Source organism: Eublepharis macularius, chromosome 10, assembly GCF_028583425.1.
Source record: "Eublepharis macularius isolate TG4126 chromosome 10, MPM_Emac_v1.0, whole genome shotgun sequence".
NCBI classification, from domain to species: Eukaryota; Metazoa; Chordata; class Lepidosauria; order Squamata; family Eublepharidae; genus Eublepharis; species Eublepharis macularius.
Genome location: NC_072799.1, coordinates 39,461,237 through 39,486,580, shown reverse-complemented (window position 1 = coordinate 39,486,580; position 25,344 = coordinate 39,461,237). Strand labels below are relative to the sequence as shown.

General features: G+C 40.8%; 1 protein-coding gene across 1 annotated transcript in view; it reads right to left on the bottom strand.

The window, feature by feature from the left end:
* Positions 1 to 25,344, bottom strand: part of BLTP1 (bridge-like lipid transfer protein family member 1) — a 169,645-nt gene that overhangs the window by 127,285 nt on the left and 17,016 nt on the right. The window contains exons 5-15 of the mRNA XM_054989703.1: positions 25,167 to 25,245; positions 22,890 to 22,954; positions 18,807 to 18,993; positions 14,806 to 14,887; positions 12,728 to 12,921; positions 10,047 to 10,126; positions 9,088 to 9,238; positions 7,873 to 8,029; positions 6,376 to 6,454; positions 4,802 to 4,893; positions 2,725 to 2,842 (exon numbers count right to left, since the gene is read on the bottom strand). Of these exons, the coding sequence (XP_054845678.1) occupies positions 2,725 to 2,842; positions 4,802 to 4,893; positions 6,376 to 6,454; positions 7,873 to 8,029; positions 9,088 to 9,238; positions 10,047 to 10,126; positions 12,728 to 12,921; positions 14,806 to 14,887; positions 18,807 to 18,993; positions 22,890 to 22,954; positions 25,167 to 25,245 (1,284 nt within the window). The remainder of the gene's footprint in view (positions 1 to 2,724; positions 2,843 to 4,801; positions 4,894 to 6,375; positions 6,455 to 7,872; positions 8,030 to 9,087; positions 9,239 to 10,046; positions 10,127 to 12,727; positions 12,922 to 14,805; positions 14,888 to 18,806; positions 18,994 to 22,889; positions 22,955 to 25,166; positions 25,246 to 25,344) is intronic.

Here is a 25,344-nt window from a genome sequence, read left to right as displayed (position 1 = left end):
TTACAATGTTATACTTGCTGAATAACTGGGAAGTTCCTTGGGCAGGAACATGAGAGCAACCTTGCTGGATCAGACTAATGATTAGGGGGTGTGCACATACACACACAATCCATGAAAATTCAGTATAACTGAAATCTGGGTCAGATTCTCTAATCTGGTTTGGTAAGAGTCGAGACATGCACATTTATCAGACCATTATTCCTGATGGGGAAAACTATCCAGGGGCTAGTGGAGCATTTTTAAAGCAAGCTCCACCAAATTTGCAGGGAACCTACTCCCTTCCTGTTCATTAAAAACCTGCCCAAGTTTCAGGAAGATTAGTCCCACGAGTCCAATTTTATGGGCTCCTGAACAAGATGCCCCAAGACACTCTCCACGGTTTCCTACGAGGGAAACATTTCCAAGGCTTTCCAGGTAAAGGGAAACCTTAAGCAAAGACAACCTTTGGCCAAAAACCAGTCCCAAAGCAAGCCCCACTCCCAATACAAGCTGAACCAACAAAGCCGAACAGAATAAAATTACAGTAAGGGAACCAATGTCAAACCAGAGAATCCAAGGGCCAAACAAGAGAACCCCAAACTGAAGCAGGGGTGAGGCTTGCCGGACAAGTCATAGAGGTTAAAATGTGGCTGGAGATTGTCTGAAAGGCTCTTTTGGAGCTCAGGGGTGGATGCAGGATGGGAATCCGCAGCCCTTGCAGAGAAAAGCAGGCAGCAGAGCCAAAGCAGCAGTGAGCAAGAGGGCAAAGGTGCAAAGTGGCTCGAAGTACCGGGACAGGCTCCATGGCAGAAAAATGGCGCATGGCTGGCAGGAGACAAGCAGCAGCAGGCAGAGAGGCCGGGAGAGGAGCCAGCCAGGAGCACAGGAAGCTGTGAGGCCACACACCAAAGGAGATGGTCTTGCCTTCTCCTCTCCCCATGCCTGGAAAGAAGCTCGGAGAAGCCAGCCTCCAGCTTTTGCCTGATTAAACTGAATAAACTCAGTTAACCTGATTTTGCCTGATTAAACTGAATAAACTCAAGTTAATAAACTATCCGACTTCTACAGAATCTCTACTTTGAACTGACAGAGCTTGCCAGATCAGCATAAATCCACCTAATTAACTGGTATACTAATTAACTGGTATACAAATGCCAGATAGCACACCCCATTAGTGAGCCATCTAGTCCTGCATACTATTTCACGCAGTGATCAACCAGTTGCCCTGGAGGGCCAACAAGGCACAAGAGGTAAGACTCTCCCAGATGTTACCTCCTAGTATTCAGTAGTGGTATTCAGAGGCCTACTGCTTTGGATGATGAAGGTTCCATTTAGTCACCATGGTTAGTATCCACTGATGGCCCTTTCCGCCATGCATCTCTCTAACCTTTTTTCAAACCCATCTGTGCTTGTGGCCATCACTACATTCACTGGCAGTGAATTCCACAATTCCACCATTTAATCGCTCATTGAGTAAAGATGTTTTTCCTTTAATTTATTTAATTTATATACTGCCCTTCAGGACAACTTAATGTCCACTCAGAGCGGTTTACAAAGTATGTCATAACTATCCCCACAACAAAACACCCTGTGAGGTAGGTGGGACTGAGAGAGTTCCAGAGGGCTGTGACTAGCCCAAGGTCACCCAGCTGGCTTCAAGTGGAGAAGTGAGGAATCAAACCCAGCTCTCCAGATTAGAGTCCTGCCGCTCTTAACCACTACACCAAACTGGCTCTCTACTTCATCTATATTTTATCATTTAAGCTTTATCATTGTCCCTCTCAGCGGTCTTTTTTAAACAAACTGAAAAGTCTCAGACTCTTTAGCCTTTCCTCATAAGAAAAGTACTCCTGCCCTAACTCTTCTTCTGCACTTTTTCCATCTCTGCAATATCTTCTTTCAGATACAATGACCACAACTGTGAACAGTACTCCAAATGAGGCTGCACCATAGATCTATACAAGGGCAGCACAATATTGACCATTGTATTTTAAATTCCTTTCCTGATAATTCCCAGCACGATTATGGTCTTCTCACAGCTACTGCATGGGTCAACATTTTCATCAAACTATCCATTACAACCCCAAGATCTCTTTCCTTTTCCTTACCTTGGCCAGACAAGGTAACTTATCTTCGAGCGGCTTCATTTTATGACTTTCATAATCTATACTGGGGCACGCCAGTTTATTCTGGAGCTACTTGAATATTTTAAAATAGTGTCAGTCCTATACAGCTCAACTGCTACTTAATATTATGATGCTTAAAAATTAACAATAAGCAGTCATTTAATGTGCAAACAGTTACTATTACAAACTTTATTTTACCAAGGTTTATAAAACATTTTGCTAGTACTGGTTGGCAAAGCAGGGAATCAAAACTGTAACTTCTTAAACTAGGCTTATTCAGCACAATAGAAGACCTTTTGATATTTCCAATTTATGAACATTATGCATCAAGACAATAGCAGAACTGATTAATTCCTCCAAGACATAAATCATTTAGATGACTGCCACACCAAAAGCTCTTCACTGGAACTGCAATGCAGGCACATATTCTGTTGATATTGTGATCAAAATAACTGGTTGGATGACTAAAGAAAAATGAAGTGAACAAGGAAAACATATCTTTTTGTAAAAATTAATAACTGGCATCTGTTCACAAATATCCCATTCAGACTGATACTACTATCACTTACATTTTTAAAAACTTGCAAAATATATGTGTTACATAAAATAGAGCAATTACCTGTAAAAAAGCTTTTTTGGGCAAAGATAAAATGGTAGGTTGCCTTATATACTTCAAGTTCACACTGCCATGTCTGCGGCATGTTCCATATCCGGGGATAGGTGGAATTAATTTGAAACTGAACAAAACACAAAAGCAACAGTGTATGCTCATAATATGAAAATGTATGAATAGGCAAGATAAAGTAATAACTTTGTCCTTGGTGAATAATTAAAAATATCTTACTCTTGAGGAAAACAGAGGCCTGCCCCAGTTTTAATTTTTCTTAAATATTTCAAAACCAAGTCTTTTATTTTTATATGTCAATTTCTAGAAATTAACTACAGTTGCATTACATGTTTGTCATCTGCTTTCAAAGCAAAGATATCAAGCATCATCTTAGTATTTTATATGAAAAACCCATTTTTATATTGCACTATGATAAATAATTAAACTATATTGTAATGCAAGGTAGGATTCTGTAATCCCAACGATAAAGACTGGCACCTACTGGATGAGCTGATTAAGTCTTGGAGTATCTACAAACATTTTAAATACTGTTAAAATGACATAAGAAACATGGAATGCTCACAGACTATCTTTAACAGATTTGGGAGGGGCTAAAGCTTGGCTCTAAAAACAGGAATGGCTTTTTAGGCAAAATGCATAGGCTACATCTCGAAAGCTTATACCCTGAAGCTCTTGATAGTCTCTAAGGTGCCACTGGATTCAAATCCTGCCATTCTACTGCAGACCCAGATGGCTACCTACCTGAAACTGTCATCACCACAACACAATGACAAAGAATAGTGACACCTGATTACGTTTTCTAAGCAACTCTTAGAAGTTGCTCATTGTTCCAGATGTCTTCGGCAGCCACACCGAGAACCAGCATCCGGAATATGAAGAGGATGGTTAGCCAGATCTTGCCAATGATTGCTACACAGGATCATTTGAGCATTATGAACAAAATAACTGGATTGGAATTAGGGACAAATGGCTGTGGTGGAGGCACCTGTCCAAGCTGTGCAACTGAAAACAGACATTATTTTATGCTGCTGCTGATATAAAATTGTGTGTATCAATATTGGTTTTTATCCTATTTATAATGTTTTATTGTATTTTTAATAATATATTTGTTGGAAGCCACCCTGAGCTTGCTAGTGGGAAGGGCGGGGTATAAGTCAAAATAAATAAATAAATAAAAATAAGTAGCACATCCTTTCAAGATATGGATCTGGATAGGGTTGAGGGTTGTGCAGAGAATTGAACTTGTAGCAAAATTTGAGTTCTTAATTTCATTGGGTTTTATGGTTTGGGTAGATATGAACACAGTGTACTTATTATATATACTATTTATTATGTCTATCTTTTTGCTATATCAAATATTTTTGTTTTTAAAAGATATGGCTCTGCAAATCAAGCAGCTAGTGAGGCTCATGAGGCAGTGAAGAGCCAAGATGAATTTCAAAAACGTATTTGGCCTATCTGCTATGCAGCAGGAAAATGAGGTAAACAATGGGCCAGGCCAAGCCTTCGTTGCTTCCTCAGAAAGACCAATAAATGGGAAGCAGCACCAACACAGCTTTTGCCTCCCCCTCCTGTAACAGCAGTAGCTTTCCCTTCTGACCAACACAAGTATTACTGTCACTGAGGCTAGCAAAGAAGGAGAGAAAACACTCCGGCTTCGTTTCAGTTTTCTCTCCCTTTTTGTATCACAATGTGCATTTTGTGACATGCTCCACCTCTTGTGACAGCCATTTTGTGCTGTCACACAGTGTCAGAATTCTAAAGGTGCCCACAGGCTTAAAACGTTTGGGGACCCCTGCCTTATATTTCTGGTTATTATAGAAATTGATGCTCAAGTTACAGAATCACAGCTTCCCCACACAAATAGTGAATTTTAGCTAGACCAGTACTAAAGCAGTGCAGTCTCTTTCAGGCTGCTCCTGAAGACTTGGCAGATGACAAGTTATATGGTAACAAAGCAAAATAGCTGGTAGTCAAATTCTAGTTTTGTGATACTTCATATTCTGGCAAAATTTTAAACAACATACTGTATGGCAGAGATAACTCTGATACTTATATGAATACTTACAGCTAACATTTCTGCTTCTAAGAGAGTCCGATACTGCATACTGCTGGTGGCATCTACGTGTAAAAGTTGTCCTTTAATTGTGGGAGTGTATCCTAAGTAATTAGAACAAAAGAATAAACACCCTTCTCTTTCTCTCTCCTCTCCCCAAACACCACATCATTAGGCTTGCCAAGCTTTCTGCTGGCTGAGCAAACTCCATGTGACTGCAGCCTTTACCCACTGATCACTAGCAATTGGTGGGAAAAGAGAGGCTGCCTAGAGACTGCCAGTCATTGGCGAGAACCTAGACCAGAGTCCGGGAGAATGGGCATGAACAACCCATGTCGCCAGTTGATGACCTCACTGCCAGTGTGACCTAGAAACAATGGCACCACACTGGAGCTGATTCTTTAGAAATTGGCCCAAAATATAGCAAAAATGATGTTTGGGTCAATTCCTAAAGAATCAACCTCGATGTGATTCTGTTGCTTTTGGGTCATGCCCAAAGTGACATCATTATGGGGCAACCTTTAGCACATGCACACAAAGACAGTAAAGATGAGAGCTTCTCGTTGGCTGTCAAGGGGACCTGGCACCCTTATACATGTTAACATTTCAATTTTTTAATCAATATCAATAGTAATCATATGGTTTGGACTGGATTGATTTAAAAATAAATATTTTCTGTTGAACACAGCATGAAGGAGGCATTTATGCATACCTTCTACAGCCTTTCATACACAGATTTGGCAGAACAAGAAGTAACATATGCCTACAACAGATGCTTGCAAAAGTAAACATAAGGAGCATAACAATGTAAATGTGCATGTCTATCTAATGACCAAGAGCTGGTCTTTGTGCAGATACCAAGATCAGCACAGCAGGGCCAGCTATGGCTATCATTAATGGGTCTGCAACCCAGGGAACTCCATAGCTTTGCCAAAAAAATTTAAAAACCCAAACTAGTTGCAATGTATGTGCTTGTGTGGACATTTTTAAAAGCCTATGGTTAGAGATTGGTTGCACTGTGGCTTGTTGTAGCAACCACAATGAATGTGAAGGTGCCTACAGGGAAGTTTCAATACAGGGTCTTGGAGGGGGCCAGGATGAAGATGACACAGTGACAGTTAGCGGGGGACATTATGGCAATTGGAGGAGGGAGGCAATGGCAACCAGGAAGTGGAGGAGGTGAGGCAAAGAAAGAAGTCGGATTTCCCCTCTCCCAATCTCTGCCTCTTGTCATTTACAATTTCTGCATTTTCACTGCCATTAGTACTTCAACATTAATATGAACTTTAAAATGTCTTCTTTCATAGATAGAGGGCAGTAGTAGCCTGGTCCTAAATTCATTCAAGTCTATGCAATAAAGAAGATAGAAAAGCAAATAAACATTCTATTTCTTTGCTGAATGCAAACTAACAGGAGTGTGTAAATATATCAGGGAAAAGTCTCAGATAGTCAGAGATGCAGGACTCAGCTCAGTACTAAAACACTTTGTACCATTCGGCAATACTACCACAATTAAATGAATGTTTGAGACTTGAACCTCAAGCTCATTTCCCCTGATAAATACAAAATGCATTGTCTGAACCCACCTTTTTCATCCACGGTCATAGGAATATTAATCTCCAGGTAAGAGCCTGCGCCAACATTTACATGTACAGCATTAGTTTCCTGCCAATAAAAACCATGCATCAATTCAATTATTTGCATTTAGACTCTACTCTGTCACATTTCAAGCTATCACCATCATGGTTAAACTGCCAGGATTGATGAAAGAGAGTTAGTAGACCATACTTGATTAAAAACATGGCAAAGAAAATTGTAAGACTTAAGATGTGCAGTGATGTTGAAGAGGAACATTGAGTTTAGTATCTAAGACATTGTAATTATTTATTTTAGGCCATGAGCAGAGGAATGGATAACAGCTCTTTAAATTAATGGTTGCTGATGAAACTGAATTCTGTATTCAGTGGTTATGCAGACTAATTAGTCCTCTATGTATTGTCGAAGGCTTTCACGGCCGGAGAACGATGGTTGTTGTGGGTTTTCCGGGCTGTATTGCCGTGGTCTTGGCATTGTAGTTCCTGACGTTTCGCCAGCAGCTGTGGCTGGCATCTTCAGAGGTGTAGCACCAAAAGACAGAGATCTCTCAGTGTCACTGAGAGATCTCTGTCTTTTGGTGCTACACCTCTGAAGATGCCAGCCACAGCTGCTGGCGAAACGTCAGGAACTACAATGCCAAGACCACGGCAATACAGCCCGGAAAACCCACAACAACCATAATTAGTCCTCTCATCATGTCAAAGTCATCTATTTCATTTTTAAAAAGCACTCAAATCAGTACAAAGATTGCACCCAAAGAGATTCCCAGACACCTTGAGCTACCGTTAGCATATTTTTTAAAAATAAAACTACGGTTGCACCTTAGTTTTGAGTTACAAAAGATAGAGGGAGCAAACAAGCATTTTTAGTAACTCCAGTAGCAACTCCTTTGCCTCCAAAAAACAACTACTGCGGGTAGATCTTAAAGCATATCAGACCATAAAAAGAAAGGGAGAAATTGGCCAGAGTGCCTCCATGAAAACTCTCACGTGCATGAACTTCTCACACAACAGTGGGGGGATTTAGCCAAAGTCATTTTTTCCCTAGCAGTTCCCACACTGTATGACATACTGTTGTCTTTTAGCAGCAGCTTTTCAAGAGATACAGAGAGGTCTAACACAAATTGCTTCTGCGTTCACGAAAGATTGAATACAACCTACTATGAACATTTTATTGAAACTGAGTGAGGGTTCTGGGGGGGTGGTAACATACAAAGTCATACTTTCAACATAGTTCAGTATATACAAAGCAAATGCATTACATTATCCAGTTTTATTTATACATACATTACACACACAGCCTTGAAAAATTCAGAAAATTCATTCGATTTGCCTAGGCACAAAAGTATATTTGGGGAAATGTGGAAAATATAATGATACAATGTAAACATGCACTCAACCAACGCTGTCTTTGAGACTTTGAATATCATGTTGTTCCATTTTACTTTAGCATCCATTAGAAGAAATGTATTTCACAAAATTAATTACCCTATTTTTTGTGAAGAGCAAATCAATAGTGGCGTCTGCAATGATATTCATACGCAGCTCAAAAGCAAGGATCTGGCGTGGCTTCCCAGGCTGTGGAATTTCTGATACTTTCATGACTTGATAATCTTGTGGGAAGAAAAATTTCCACAAACAGTCTCTAAGAAAAGCAGAAGAGTAAGGGAGATACTTATAAGGAAAACAACTTGGTTTATTATTTTAAAGATATTTTACAAAGCATAATATCCTCCACAGATAACAAATAGGATAGTTACTGAGTATCATATTCCTCAAATGTCTGACTAGTAAAAATGCAGTCCGGTTTCATCTTAGTATGCACATGATCCATTCATCGTACTAGGATGTCTCAATGATTTTGCTTTAAAGGTCACTTTGAAGGTTTTCACCATTCTGCTGGTATAGCTCAACTCCCTTCACACCTGGCTAAACGAAAAGGGGAAAGGAAACAGTATTCTGAGGTAGGTCTTGAACTCATGCCCAAATTAATCTCCTTTGAGGCTACTTTTGAGCCTTTGCCTGAATATTCATAAAAACGAACACAAGAATTCTAAAAGACACTTTGTGGTTAACATTCTGTGGTGTTTTCCACACTGAGATAGGCTTCTGTAATTTCCCAGTTGCTGGCTGCTACAGTTGCCAATACTGTACACTGGGACTTCCACATGGCAGGTTTCCTCACAGTTTCCCTATCCAGGTTCTGTATATTCCCATCTTTAAAAAATAAGACCTAGCCCCTTTCATTGCAGAGATATGCTTTTCACCTTGTACCTTCACAACCAAAGGGGCTACAGACTTACTTTTTTATTTAAATGAAAACCAGGAATTCAGAGAACCTGATAAACTATGTTGTTATTAAAAAAATAAATAAAAGCCCCACCCCCTAGTGTCCACTGTGGGAAAAGAGCCATGGTTGCTGTGGGGGGAGGGGGTTGGAAGCCACCCAGGTTTTGCTGTGATCCTTTCTGCAACTTTGCAGCAAAGCGGAGTTGGAAAAGATCAAAGAAAAGATCAGAGGGATCGTGGGAGAGATCACAGAAAAGCCAGGGAAGCCAGGGAGGTGCATGAAGTCACCATGATGCTGTGGGGAAGCAAGAAAAAAACTGCTTCCCAGAAACATTGAACCTTGAGCAAATATCCCAAGCAGAAATGGCATTTGTCAACTACTGCAGAGACAGTCAAAAGGATTCACCATAGTACCTTTGCCTGTCAGCCCATGGACCATAGTTGAAATCGGTTCCTTTACCACAAACTATATCCAACCCCCAGCAAGGGGGGAGGTCTTGCAATTTGCTGTCCTCACTACTTGTTTCTCCCTCATTATTTTCCTCTGTTTCTCCTGGAACAAGACCTATATTTAAGAAGACAGCAAACAAATTCAAATAAATATTCAAAGACTATTCCTAACTGGCAGATTATGAAGTTTAAATGTACATCACAAGCTTGCAACAGCCAACTTCTCTGTAGGCAAAAAATGCGCAAAGAAGTATGCAGATAGGGCTTTAGAGGCATTTGTAGAAGACACATTACAGAAATATTTGCAATTATCAGGAATAGATGTAATACAGCCAAATTACAAGCACTTTTGAAAACATACACTAAAGCCTCTAGTTCTTCATTTTTCAAATTCTAAACCTCACTGGTTCTTAACTATCTCTTTCCCTTCTGTCACTACATCTTTTCTCATGCAGTTTGTCACTCTCAACTGTTTCTTTTTTTCCCTTTTCAACACTTACTTAACATGCTACATTAACTAGAATAATTAATATCTTCTTGTTAGAAGGCAGGTTTCCTCTGGGTCTCAAAGCAGCACTGATTAGGACACTGCACAAAACCCCTTCTTAGGATAAAGATGGCTGGGTATTTATCATCAACCTGTTCCCAACCTTCATTTTGGGGGCAACGTGACTAAGCATGTGGTGGCATTTTTTAAAGAGACATCTTCCTTATCCATTTCAATTTAATGGCAGTCCTGGTTATAGGAAAGAGACAGAGACAGCTAGTCACTGGTTAACAGTTATAGAGTTTATATCAAAATAGAGTATTTTAAACTCAGACAGCTAGCTATTCTGATCCCAGTTACCTACGTTTAAGTGGAGGTTAGTTGAATGGAATTGAGCTTCTCTAACCGATATTAAGATTGCAGCCTTAATTATTACCTGGTTCATCCATATAATAGTAGATGTCAACATCATTGGACTGCATCACAACAAAGCCTTCTCCCATTAATCTTGGTGGTCTGTTAGACAGAGAAAAAGAAAATATGTACTCTACTATATTGTGGAAAGGCTACTATACAGTTGCTGTTGAGTCCTTTTCCAGTCATTTGTACTGAAAATGCTTCTCAGACTGCTAGTACCCAATTGTCAAACTTCTGAAAAATGTATTGCATATTCATTTGCCTACTCACTACTGTATGTATGGCTATCAGTTGTTTATATTTCTTAAGCGGAAGAATATCTGCACTGTATTATTTGAATTCTGTAATAATCCCACCCAAGGAGTTAAAAATATTTCATTAAAATGGACTGTAATTGCAGGATTGGTTGTATGCACTTAAACGCACCAGTATCAGTGGAACTTATACAGGACAAAGTGCAGTATTTCAGGGGGAGGGAGAAATGGCAAGTAAACTGGCTAAATGGGCCAGCTATACAGACCAGTTTATATGGTATAATCACAGCAGCCAAGGACATGATGCATAATCAATTTTCCAATTTTGGTTTAGATCTAAACTATGGTTAGTGATAACCAACATTTGCCTAGTGTTGTACTAGATGTTAATGGAAGCAGTCTACTGTACATGATCAAATCCTCCATCAATCCAATGATGCTAGATGGCAGCTGTCCCTCCTCTACTATTGCAAAAGAATGTGCAAAACAAAATGTTTAGGAGGGCACTTCTATAGAGGGATTCTATTATAACAGAATGTAACAGTTCAGGAGAGTACCTTCATAAAGAAATAAACTCGTAAATTACTTGAATGATTATTGTAGGCATCAACTTGCTATTACTGCACTGTCTCCTACATTTGTGATTCCACTTTCAGCATTATTTATAGTAATAATAATAATAACATTTGATTTATGTACCGCCCTTCAGGGCCACTTAACACCCACTCAGAGCAGTTTAAAAAGTATATTGTTATTATCCCCACAACAAACACTCTGTGAGGTCGGTGACGCTAAGAGCGCTCTGGGAACCTGTGATTAACTCAAGGTCACCCAGCTGGCTTCAGGCAGAGGAGTGGGGAGCAGAGATGGGCACCAACCGGGAAAATTCCGAACTGTGCGGTTCGTGGTTCATTGCGTTTCATGAACCATGAACTTTCACGAACTTGCCCTGATTAGCGAACCAGTTCGTTCGGTTCATGAAAATGTCACTTCCGGATCAGCAGAAGATCTGCAGAAAGCCCATCTCCCCCTCCATTGTCTAAGAAACTGATTGATCAGCGCTAGGCTGTCTACAGTGATGAACCGAAATACAAACCAAACAAACTGGGCTAAAATATGAACCAAATGAACTGGCCCAGTTTGTGATGAACTATAGTTTGTATTTTGGTTTGTGCTTGCCTCTAGTGGGGAGTCAAACCTGGTTCTCCAGATTAGAGTCCCACCGCTCTTAATCACTACACCAAACTATACCACTATACCTTGCCTTATTTTGTTATTTGCATTACTTTCTAATTCTGCAATCCTAGTCCTACTACACTATTCACTCATTGTCTTATGGTGTCTCATCAGATCATTTTATACTCTGTAATCCACCCTCAGCAAGAAAGGCAAGCTATAAAGTAAATAAACTAATTCTGCCATCAGAATATATTTGTAACTTCTGCTAAATAATTTGCCATTACTTTAGCTCTTATTGATTAAAATGTGCACAGTGAAATATCATAATATTTAAGAATACTCAAAGGCGAGGGGGAGGAGAGAGGGAGAGAGAGAGAGAGAGAGAGAGAGAGAGAATTTAAAATTAGTTTAAAGAACGAAAGAATGAAAAAACGAAAGAAAAACTATGAGTGGGGGGAAATTCTCACCTTCACCAAAACAATGCAGTTTTAACCTATATCAACTACAAAACCCTTACTTCTAATTTCCCCCAACTTTGCTGAAGACTTGATTTGCCTTTCAAAAAAAAAAGTAGTATTATCCTTGCCCTACATTTCATTTGTTAATGATTTTCCTACTAAAATAGAATCTAGGCTCACAGGGACAGATCATCTTCGGTAACCAGACCAAGAGTGAAACACAGACATACATAAGGAGCAAAAGAATGTTACCTTGAAAATAGCATCTATATTTTTTAACAAACACATTTAGTGCCTTTTATAGTGAGGTAAGTAGAGGATGCTGAAGGAAAGAAATTGTGTTCACCAAGAAACAAGCAATACATATGCTATTTATATACACGTAGTATCCATAATTTCTATTTAAACATATTCAGAGCACTAGTACACTCATCATCCGAGTAGCATTGATCAATGCTTCTGTGTCAATAAGGAAGCTAAGGTGTAGTTCTATCTTTTCAAATCTATATAATGTTGAGATATACATTACAAGATCATTAACTCAAGAAAATCTCATTTCATTAACTAATTTGCTGTGAAGTTTCTAATATATCTAGTCAACAAAGATAAGGCAAATGATTTTAGAGAATTGCTAAAGCAACTCTAATATAGTGTCAAGAGTTTTTCAATCGCAAGTTATCTGGAAAGGATAGGCTGATACGGAACATTTTTGATGGTGTACAGTGTCTTGAGACAATCTCTTTGGAATCAATGCTGAAAATAATCAGAATATTTTACATAAACAAATGCTTTAAGTAGTAATTGCTTACTCATCATTTTGAAGACCAACGTATCTTGGACTCGGAACAAGCATGACCCTAACATTTTCCAGTTTTCCTTTTACAATGTGCATAAACTGGTCAAGATGGCTTGATGGTGGTTTTGTTGTATAAGTTAAGAAAGCATCATCAAAGTTAACACAGATTGTCTGAGGCAAATAATGATTCCCAAATGCTAAACGCCCCTAATTGAAGAGAAACATAATTCATTGTTAGTTTTTAATTCTTGTCATAGAAGTCATTCTGAATACAGAAATAAATACGATATCTGCTCTTCTTTTAAGACTATAACTTGTTCCGGAAAGGTTTGTTAGAGCAATAAATACATTTAAACGGAACAATAGGGCAGTTATGCATTTATGCTATATCAATTTGTCCTCATTGTTTAAGCAAAGGGTATCACATAACTTACAGCAAGAGTTTTTTCTGTTTAAAACACAACATACAGAACAAGAGACAACCCTTCAGGAAACTGGTCACCACAATTTAACTCAATTCAATTAATCATCTTTACTTTTAATTATTATTTGTTTGAGGGCGAACCCAAAACAGTAATAGTACTGCAAATGAAAAACAAGGTTACGTTGTACGGGATATATTTATATTAGTTTCCCAAGAACTTTATCTTCTCCAGACTATTTCTTACAGGAGACCTATTTAATAATTCTCTAAGGAACTTTCTTCTGGGTTGGGCAAAGATTTGGCAATATAAAAATGAAAAACAGCTTCTTTATCCCATGGAATACAGATGCAGAAGTGATCTCTCACAGGAACTTTGAATAATGGACTTCTGGAAATGACACAGCACGATACTAAAATGTAAATCGCTGAATGCTTTATCCAGATAGAAAATATGGGATTGTGAAAGCAATGGGTCCTTTTAATATGCTAATTGTATGGTCTGACCAGCTAATCTTTCAATTTGTTATTAAAATGCAGGCAATAAACTGATCCAGCAAGCCATATTTACATATGAAGTTAGTATATCCCTTTCCCTGAAGACTCACACACTTTTATAGTTCTGTAAAATGTTCAGGGAGAGCATTTTTAGAAAGAGAGCAGGGTTATGTGTTTAATGTCTGTAGAAACTGAGACAATTTTTATTGCACTTTTATTGTATTATTATCCTGTTTTATTGAATTGTTTTGTAATTTGTGTAATAAGTTTTAGTGCATTGTTTATTGTATGTTTTAAACTGTTCTACTGCTTTTAAAAAGTCTGTTATCTGCCTTGAGTCTCAGCGAGAAAAGCAGATGAGAAATGAAGTAAATAAATGTATTTCTGTTATAGCAAATATAATTTGGACTGTTCCATTTGTCCAAGCTTGAGCCAATAGTTTATAACAATATAATATACAGCCAAATTTTTTATCCTTTAAAACACAGTGGACAAGGCCTGGGTAAGGCCAAAAGTAAACACAGTATTTGGAGAAGATACCCAGATAACTTATTGCCCTTGTCTTTCATTGCCCATTATTACAAAATTCAATTCAATGAAAAACCTTCAAAAATACCGTTCACAAATTAAAATCCTGGCAGTGGAAAAATGCATATATTAAGAAACTGTTATTTTCTATAACTAAATGTTGCAATAACCATAAAAATCTGCTGAAAGACACCATTTTCTCATTCTTTTCAATAAGCTCTAGGAATATTCAAATATGTGAGGTCATTACCCTGTGAGTTCCCCTGATCTGGTAATCCATACGCTGATGCAGCAAGAGTCAGGAAAGCCAAAATTTGAAGTCATACACTGAACATCCTCAAATATTACTTGCACAAGAAGACACAGAGCTGCTGTATTCAACGCTCTGCTGCAGCCAAAACTAGTTTTAAAGACAGATGTTTTTGGAAAGATTTTCTAGAGCCTTTAAGAAGCCAAGTATTTAGCCTGAAGATAGCACTTATCTCAGTTAATAGCAGGTAATCATCTTTGGCCCCACAGAAAGAATATTCCTACACTGACTTACAAAGTTCATAACTTCTGAGGCTGTCCAATGCATAGCTTGCTTTCACACTAGAAAGAGGAGGGAAAGCAGGAAAAAGGCAAACAGGAGCGTATTTACTTACAGTGCTAACATTGACTTTGATGACAGGAATAAGAGATCTCCATGATGATGAGGGGTCATAGGATTCACTTTTTACTTTGACGCTGAGGGGGGAAAGCATCAAAAATAATTCTCAGATGCCTCAGTCATATATGGAAACCAACCAGTCTTATTTACTGAAATGGATCTGAACGCCATGTAAAGTGCCAAGGACCACAGCCTAAGCTTGTTAATACTGCCTCAGAAAAAGTAAAAGAGCCTAAGTTCATTAAAAAGACTGAACACACACAACATAGAACCACCACTTTCTTACTTATATTTCTTCCACACTCTAATGCTCCTTTAGCAACACAGATGAAGAAACTCTGAGGCAGAGCTGGAGCTCTTCCGCCTGCAAAAGCCTTGCCCATTACAATGGAAGAAATAGATACACAGGCACATTTCTTTCTGTGCATCTGCTCTAGCATTTTCAGCCCAATCCTAAGAAAGGGGGGGAGTGCATAGGGAGAGAACCAAGGCTTACGTGGGCGTAAGTGGCTCCTACGTGGGCGCAAATGCCCTTCCACCGGTGGTGGCACAAGGCGTGCTACCACTGCCGTGCCGCTGCCAGCAAGAATGCCTGGCGGGCGGACAGAGGCGGAGAAGCGGTTTAGGGCCCCACGTCGGTGCAGGAGGGGGTGGGGCAGAGGGTGGGGCCAGAGTTAGTTTGCTTTCTAAGCCCTTCTAGAAGCGGGAATGCCCACAGCAGCGCAAAAGAGCTATGCCACGAAAAAATAAGGCATAGCCCATAGGCGCCCATTGAATGGGGAAAACTCGGCCCCCTCTCCAAGCGCCCCGCCCCCACAGCCTGGAGCATAGGATGGGAACTACCATGGGGGCCAATCCGCGTGCACTTTCAGCATGGATGAGCCCTCCTCCTCGCACCCAATCACCTGCGGACACATCCTACAAAACATCCAGACCACTGCTCATGACCTCAGGTAAGTGAGCACACAGTTGAAAGCTCTGCCCATTTGCCTTCTGCCGTGGGTACTTTGAACATGAGGCAGGAGAGAGATTACCCACACTGGCAGGCACTGCGTGCACTTTAGGGACTTAGCGAGAAAACTGGGAGAACTTTGCACTCACTCAAGGGAAGAAGGGCAAAGTCCCGACTGTCTGGCCAACAATAACCACTCAAATTTCCTTGCAGGTTATCTGATTCTGAAGTTCCATCTCAGTAAGAAGCGAGGTAGCACTTACAGGTAAGAAGGAGATGGGGCGGTGGCAAACCCAGCTTGCTGATTTGTGCTGGCTGCCCCATCACCTGAACTCACCTGACAGCTAGCCTTGGTGGGGGAGAGGATGGTGACAGCAGCCCCTGCCTGCCCCAGAGGCAGATGCCCAGAAAACTACTCTTGACCAGGTGTTTGTAACTACCTGCTAACTTTCTCCCTCAAAGGTAAAATCACCACAAGGCAGAGTGCTTCCTCACCAGAGGATCTTGCATCAGCTGGTCATTAGCTGCACCTGTGGGGCTGCCGCTGCTGCTCTCTACTATGTGCATCTTCTCAGATGTTGGAGTGTGGGCTTTGGCTCGGCTGAGTTACTTGCTGCACATCTGTGTCTTTCCCTCGCAGGCATGTCGTGACTCATCCAGGAGACAACCAAGCATTTCTGCTTCAGCCCCACCCCCAATCCTCTGCGAGTGTCATTCAGATCCAGCCCAGGAAGCAATATCTCAAGGCAGTCAGAATCTCTGCCCCACCCCTGGGAGTGCAGAATAAGGGCTGCTCAAAATGCGTTGGCTACCGAGGGACAGTGGCACTTTTTCCAGTTTAATAAAACGTGTTGAAAAACAACAAACTTCTGAGTTTGCATGTCTGACTAACTTTGTCATTAGCCCCTCTCTCAACGCCCTGTCACACATGTCCACTCACACATCCCCATAAATGTATCAAGTGGCACCCCATCCAGCCTCCCTACCCGCTTCCTCCCCTCAATGTAACTTCAGGCAGAGGGGTGGGAATTGAACTGTGGTCCATGAATATCTGCCGGGGGGGGGGGGGGAGGACGCTGAGTACTTTCATTCTCTGATAGTCTGAGCTGCTGGCATCTGATAAGCCAGGAAGATGGTCGCTGCAGGTGGAAACCTGCTGCCAGGGGGTGGGGGATGTGTTTGCGGAAGCAGGGATGGACTTGGCGTGGGGAGGGTCTGTCAGTTCACTCTGGAGGGGCATCTCCCCAGTACTGGGGCATGGCTGACAAGGTCCAGCCCCCATTCTTGCTTTGTAGAGATGCAGTGATGTGATCAAATTGCCCAGCAGCAAGTCTGAGCACACTTTTCATTCCCCTCATTTTCAAGCAGCCTCCCGGCCTCCCATGTGGTTCCCAATGGGTGTTCCTGTCACTCATTGGTGGCCCCGCCACCCCCCCCCCCACCTGCTTCTCTGGAATCTGGGGACTACTTAGGGTTGCCAGTCTCCAGGTGGTAGCTGGAGATCTCCCAGAATTACAACTGATCTCCAGGCAACAGAGATCAGCTCCCTACTATCTGGCCCTACTTTTCAGGGAGGGGGACCCTTTTTATTTTAGCGGTGGCAGTGGCGGCGGGTATTTGCAGGCGCACCAAGCTGCAGCCACCAGCCTGGCCCTCCCCACTGGCTGCGCCGCTGGTTGCCCCTCTCCTGAATGTCAGAGGAGGGGTGTGGCCATTGGCTGGTGTGAGCAGGGTTGTCAGGGGAACGGTGGGAGGGCGTCCCACCTCCCAGGGGGCAGCTGAATCTCGCCTTGCCACGCTCGGGCGCCAGCAGGACTATCCTGCAAAAGTCCATAGGGAGCCATGCAGCAGAGCCCTATTTACACCGGTGCACGAGTGACAACGCTGCCCGGGGGGTTAGGCTTGGGCTGTAAATGTAACAGCTCACAGTTGCATTAGGTATGTTGGCCAGTATCCAACTTGCAGAACAAGATTTTCTTGCTTCCTGTTCCCACTGCAGCTCTTTGGAGTCCCCTGAAATTTTGCTCCTGAAGGTCAGTGCTCCTCAGGAACAGAACTGGGGCACAATAGGTGTCCCCAGTGGAAGGGAGGAAACTGGCAGAAATTGCCCCCTGCTTTCCAAAGATGGAACCAAGTGGTAGGATACAAGCCAACAATTCTATACCAGCCATGGAATCTATTTCCAACAGTTGTTAATACTCTACGGGAAAAATAAATCAAAGTAACAGAAATAAATACCTTTCCATCAAACATTCCTAAAAATTGTAAATGTTCAAAGCCACCAGAAAACCAGCTTTCCCATAAATGAGGTTCAAGGAAGCTGGACTAACATCTCTCACTGGAATAACGAAGACATTAGACATATCATAAGACATTATCTTTAAGAGCTTTACTTAAGAAAAAATGCAATGCCTTGTGCTAGAATGACTGCTCGAGAAATGCTCTCAAGTAGGCCTCCAGTCTCCTGGAAATAATATTTACTGAAGTTAATTACAACTACAATTACTCTAGAAGGAAATGTGAAACAGAACAGATGCAGATAATTCCAATGATCTTTAAAACAAAATTTCAACTAATGTACAAACCCTTTAATAGTAAATTAATGGCATACATCTATTCCGATTACTCCTATTGCTGCAATATTTAATTCATCTTGAGTTTAATTTCCCCATTTTACCTTTCAATAATGCATCATCATGAGATCTATGTTGTTGTTTTTTTAAATAATCCCAGTTTTAACACAAGGAGCTAATAATTATGCAATGCAGAAAGTATTACCACTCTTACTTTAAAAATGCCACCTCTTTAATTCTAATAAGAAAAAAATTTTGGACTGTGTTGGAAAAGAAACATTATGTGCAGCATTCTACAAAATTCTGTCACAAGGCCCAAAAAGTTTCTAATTGACCTAGCATCCTAAAAAGAGATGATTATGCTCAAATGTATTCTTTAATTAATTAGAAGGTGTCATTTAAACATTTTTAGACAGAACAAAAACACAAAATAATATGAGCAAATATGACATAATATTCAGGCAGTTCTACCTTCCAATATCTGGGTGTGTTCTTTCCCTCCCATTTTCTCTTGCTTTTTCTTCTTCTTTTTTTTGAGGAATTATGGTTGGTTCCAAACCAAACAGTTCCTCAAGTCGTGAATACACTTCAGAGCGATTGTAGACATGAAATTCAAAATCATTCACCATGATATATAATCTTGTTTCTGCCTTTGGGTCTATCAAGTGCAAAAAAAGGTGAATATTCTATTAATATTCTATTAAGTGGTTTTTTAATAAGATAACTTCAGCAAAAGAGCAAAAGGTACTTCTTTGGAAAATATAATAAACATATAAAATACACATGCGTGCACACATGCTGTATGATAAAACAATAATCCTTACCAACTCGAGTGAAATAACGGACAGACATGCCTAAAATTTCAGTTATTCGGTTCTAAAACAATCACCAGGCAGTAAACATATTCAAACTTGTACACACTCCTCCCCAGATCATGAACAGCAAGCATCAACTCCAAGCATTTTGCCAGGAAAATTTTTCAAACATGTTTTTCTTTTAACTTGGCTCATATTTAAAAACGTGAGTTGAATGTTTGTGGACTTTGGGTCTTGCTACATATTACGTTCACTAGTTAAAAGGTACCTAAAGCCTGCTGTGAAATCAGAGGTTGCTCTGGAATCAGGCAAAGAAAGCTGGAACAGACTGCAGGCAGATATACAAGGAAGCAGGAGCTCCGGGCCACCGTCCTCCATCCCCCATTCATTTATCACCTTGTATCTAACTGTCCCTCTCCAGGAAGAGATAAGATACGCAGAGATAAACAAGAAGGAAAAAGGCAGCCAGTGGCTTCTGCTTCCACTATTTCCCTCGAGTTTTCTCTGGACATTCCCAGAGCAATTTCAGAATTCTCAACAGTCAGAACCTGGCTTCTATATGGCTACTTTTCTCATTAAGAATATAACACAGTGCCAGTCTCCCATTTGCAAGGCTGCTCTAGTTTTGTCCTCTCCTCATCTGCTTCTGTCCAGTTTCTGCTTTCATGCTTAAATTAAAGTTTATATTGCATCTAACTCCTTTACAGATAACGGATTGTAGCAGGTGACATTTGCTTATACATGCCAATAACTTAATTAATTAGCAGTCTGAAAAGATAACTTTGAAACAGTACATGATCACATGTAATGATATAGCACATTGGTGAGGTGCCGAATCTTCAGTTACAAATAGTACGACCTAATTAAAAACATTTTTTCTATAATTACCTAGAGGATGTTTTTTCTTTAAAGACAAACCCATTAGATTTACTCAAGAGACATGAACTGCTTTAATATTCCATTTGTGTAAACTGGGTCTCTGAAATAGACAGTTTCAAACCACTTCTTTCTACACTTTACATCTTTCTCTACAAAGATAAAAAAGTGAAAGTTTACTAAATTCCCCTCCAAAAAGCCCTCTGCCTTACACTTACAACACAAAACGGGATCATTTCCTTTTCTCTTTTAATACATGTGGATATTTTTCGTTGATCCCTACGGGCTGAATCCAACCATTTTTTCCACTCAGTCCTGCTCAACTCTCCTCTTTGCCTACAGCCCTGGTCTAACATGGCTTTTGTCCATGCAGGGCCCGTGACAGACAGCATAACTGATTTGGGAGGTCAAAAATTATCCTTCCTCCCTTTTTCATAGATGGAAAAGCTGGCTGGATCCATCCCTATAGATGGAAAAGGTGGTTGGATCCCTATATATAAACTTGCAACCTGGACTACAGATCGGCAGATATCTTTCTAACTATACAGGGAGCTCTATCATGTATGCAGGGTCGGGGGGAAACCGACCTAATGAAACTATGTATGTTCCATAACAAACAAAATCTTAAGAGCAGAAGATGGTCAACTAAAGGACCATGGGATGGGGGAAGACTAGCCTGATAAGTAAAAAAAAATCCTGGAAGGGGAAATAAGAGGGTCTGAACTATTGTCCCCCAATTCCAAGCAATTACTCACAGGGTCCAGCTTGTATATCTGTATATCATACAATAAAATAATTTATTGACCTCTAACTATGATCAGTGAAGGAAACTGTTATCCCATTAAAAATGTGTTAATATTAGATGCAGTAGGGGAGAGAAATAAACCCAATATACCATAAAATGTTTGTGAATTTACTACAAAAAGAGACAATGTTTTAAAAAAATTACCTTAAAAAATTATTTTAAAAAAATTGAACACCCTCCTAAACAAAACAGTGCTTCCTAAAGCAGGGGGTGGGAATCTCACTAACATTTTCTAGAAATATGTTCCATATGAACAGCACCATTTCCAAAATACTCTTGACCGGGCTGAGGTTTTGGACAGAAAAACGTATGGGAAGAATGGTGGAGAAAAGCAAAACTGGCACACAGATTTGTAACAGGAGAGATGATCCTTTATGTAGGTCAATCTCAGGATGATGTTCTAATGTGTGTGCTCCCTATAATGTGTGGAAAAGTGCACAGTGGGGAGAGGTATGGTACAGAGTGCTTAGAAAATTGCACTAGTGATTTATTCATTATGGAAAGATGTACTCATTCCTCTGATACAAAAGACCACTTAATTGGCACCACTGGTGCAGTTCATAAAGATATCAACTATGAGATCCCACAGTAACCTGTCATACAAGAGAGATCTTCCACAGATCAAAGTTGCCATTAAAACTCTTACCACTAACCACGAGTTATCAGAAATGACCTTGAATTTTGCCAATCTTGGCCTCTTTGCACCAAGCAATTCAATAATGGCATTCAGATTCTATCCGCCATCAGATCCATCACTAAGATCCCATGAACCAATGTGACACAAACTGTTGGGTTAGGACTGGGGAAGACCAGATTCAAATCCTCACTCAGCCATCAAACTTAATGCATGGCATTAGGTCAATCAATCTTTCTCAAGATAATCCAACAATTCCCAGTATGGTATTTATATAGACACCATGACACTTGCCAATGTGCTTCCTGGTGCCCACTTGCTTCTCTCCCACAGCATCACTTCCCCAAGCAAAAATCCAAGCCAGACATTTTGCCACTTTTCTGCAGTAGGAGGCACTTCAGAAGAGCCCAGGAGGCATCACCTTTGTGTCTGCAGGAGCACCCATTTGGAAACTGCTGCTTCTATCACAGGAGAAAGCTTGGAACCTTTTAAACATTTTGTTGAACCTCCCAATGTCTTAAAACTGAACTCAGCCCTTATGGAAGTCATTTTGTGATTCACCCCATCCACCCCTTTCCAACTTTTGTCTAGAGGTGTATGGATCTGACGGGGGTTATGAATGGATTCCTTATAAAATGCACTACCACAAAATGTGGCAATGGCCACTAGTCTGACAGCTTATAAAAAGATACATCTAAATGAGTATGAAATGTTATGGTTAATTCTGTTGTAAAGACAAAAAATCCTCTTTAAAAATAAAAAGTTAAAAAAGCCACACCTAAAAAGGCCTAAACAAATTTAATGGAAAGCACACAAAACTATAACCTCATAAATCTGACCACCACTTGCTGGAGGAGTCCGATGGCAGAAGAGGACTGCTGCTCTCATGTCTTGCTTGGAAGTGTTATACCATGCTTTGGCAAGGTACCTCTTATGTTCTACTAATTTATTGTCTTGGATTTTTTTTCTTGGTGTTTGTTTAATATGAGATATGAGCAGGGTGCTTTGCAAATTTACTGGCTTAAAACCCTTTAGTTAACCCTGTGCACTCCTAAGACTAGAGCAAGCCAGAATAGAGCAAATGAACAAAAGAACTACTTTCATATAACTAAATAATACAAAACAAATGAAATGTTATTAACTCCCAGGCATGTTAGCATCCAGTATATAATTAAAGGAAAATCACCTTACAACCAGTAATATTTATTTACTCGTGACAAAGTAAGGGTTGAGCTAAACTGGATATGTTACAGATATATTGGACCTTTCAAAGTTATTTTCATAAATATAACTATTTTTGCCCTTTACTAAATATAAGGAAGGAATAACCTGCTTCCACATTCTAGAAGAGTTCTTTTCCAGAAAGAAAATCCAGCATTAAAGCGTTATACCTTTAAATGCATTAAGCTTAAGAGAAAACTTACCGTGCTGTTTCTGCTTTGGATTGTACATTTTCCACCAACGAAATATAAGAAATCCATCTTGGATTCTAAAATACATGTTTACATAGTTAGAGACATTAACAACTATTCTGCATGTTTTATAAGTAATGAATTATAAAAATAGCAACAGCCCCTACAGAATAATAACTTTCTTTTATATTGCTTTTTTGAAGGTCATGAAAGGACCATCCTAACTATTCAACTGATTTCCATTTCCAACTAATCTAATCCAAGTCGCGGAACCAGCACAAGAACAAATGGGACCTGCATAGGAATGATCACTATCTTTTTTTAAAAAGAGAACTTCATATTTTTTCACTGATCTTTCCCAACCTTTTTTAACACAATATACATTAGTTTACACATATTTAATGAAAGTTTCTATTAACAGAAAATAAGCACTGACTTCTGCATGAAACCTTATATAGACACTCCTGAGGGGATCCTTCCTGAGTGTCATATGATTAACAGAACTGGAGTAGGGGAGGAAAATAGTGCAGAAAAGAACAGTAATGGGCTTTTTTTCTGGGGGAGGTGGGGGTACTCTCATCTGGGGCAACTCCCAGGAGGAAGTGGTGCACTTCTCACTACACTCCCAAAACTGTGTGATGATGTCACTTCCGGGAAGTGATGTCATCACACAGGCCATAGCCGCCCCAGAAGCGCTTCCATGGTCCATGGCAGGGCCTGATTCAGCTGGGATAAGGCTAAAATTGGCCAGGAATGGGCCACTCCGCTGCAGGGGAGCACTCCTGCACCCGGCAATGGCTTGATTCAGGCTGTTTTGGGCCCAAAATGGGAGAAAATTGGCCCAAGAAGGCCTGGATCAGCCTGGAACAAGCTGCAGCCACATGGGAGAGCACTCCCCTGCCCAGCAGCGGCCCGAACCTGGCCATTTAGGGTACAATAAACGTCATTTTGGGCCCAAAGTGGGCCAAAATGGGAACAAAATGGCCCAAATCAGCCTGGAAGGGACTGCTGCTGCATGACAGAGCACTCGCTGGCCCAGTAGCGGCCCAAACCTGGCCGTTTTGGGCCCAATGGGCCCCAAATGGCCAAAAGGGGCCCAAAATACCCAGAATCGAGTCCAAAACAGCCAGGATTGGGCCACCATTTTGGGCCAATATAGGGCCCCAAACAGCCAAGATCGGAGTCAAAATGGCCCGAATCCTGGCCATTTCGAACCTGATCCTTCTGGGCAGGGGAATGTTTCGGGCCCGATCCTGGCCATTTTGCCTGGCAGGGGAATGTTTCAGGCACGATCCTGCTGGGCAGGAGAATGTTTCAGGCATGATCCTGGACCTTTTAGACCCGAATTGGGCCCAAAATAGCCAAAAGGGGCACCAAATGCCCAGGATTGGGCTGCTACTGAGTGAGGGAGTGCTCCCCCGTCCAGCAGAGGCCCAATCCTGGCCATTTTGGCCCCAATATGGGCCATTTTGGCTCCGATTCGGGTCCTAAATTGGCTCAAAATGGCCAAAATGCCCCGGATTGCGGTCAAAATGACTTGGATCGGGCTGCTGCCAGGTGGTGAAACTCTCCCCCACCCAGTAGCAGCCCGATTCTGGCTGTTTCAGCCCCGATCATGCCAATTTTGGGCCAAAAATGGCCAAAACAGCCCTGAAACGACCAGGATCAGGGCTGAAACAGCCTGGAATGGTCAGCTGCCGGGCAGGGCAACTGTCCCTCACCTGGAAGCAGCCTGATCCTGACCATTTCAGCCCCAATCCAGGCCGTTTCGGGCCCTAAATTGGCCCAAAATGGCTAAAATGCCCCCCAAACGGCCCAAATTAGAGCCGAAATGGCCTGGAACAGGCTACTGCCGGGAGAAGGAACCCTCCTCCGCCTGACAGCAACACGATCCAGGTCATTTCAGGCACAAGCCGAGCCCAAATGGGCCCAAAAGGGCCATTTAAAAATATCCACGTGACACCAATCATGCGAGTATTTTTTAGAGGCGCTGGAACACCATTCTGGGGTGTTCCAGCTCAAAAAAAAGCCCTGCTAATGGTCACATTTCTTTTGGGGAAGAACAGTATTGGAATGTGCATTAGAAATACAAATCAATACAATGACAGTAAAAGGGCTAAAACTGCAAACATATTATACTGAATTATAAGAATAATGGTACAGTACAGGTGTCCAAACGAAGACTATCACCTGAGCTGTATTTTTGTTTGAGGACAATCTTGTTTATAGGGAATAAGCACTATAACTTGCACAAATCTGAAATAAGTGGTAAACAAACAAGTTAAATACCTGATAGACATGTCTGGTGTAATGTAATAGATTTCTCGAACCATGACTTTTCCGGATAGGACAGAGAAGGAGAAGGAACCTGCATTTAAAGTAAGGTCTCTGATAAGTAAACAATCGTTGGTATTAACTTTACACACATAATACATTCACAGCGAAGAAAAATTAAATCCTAAGATTT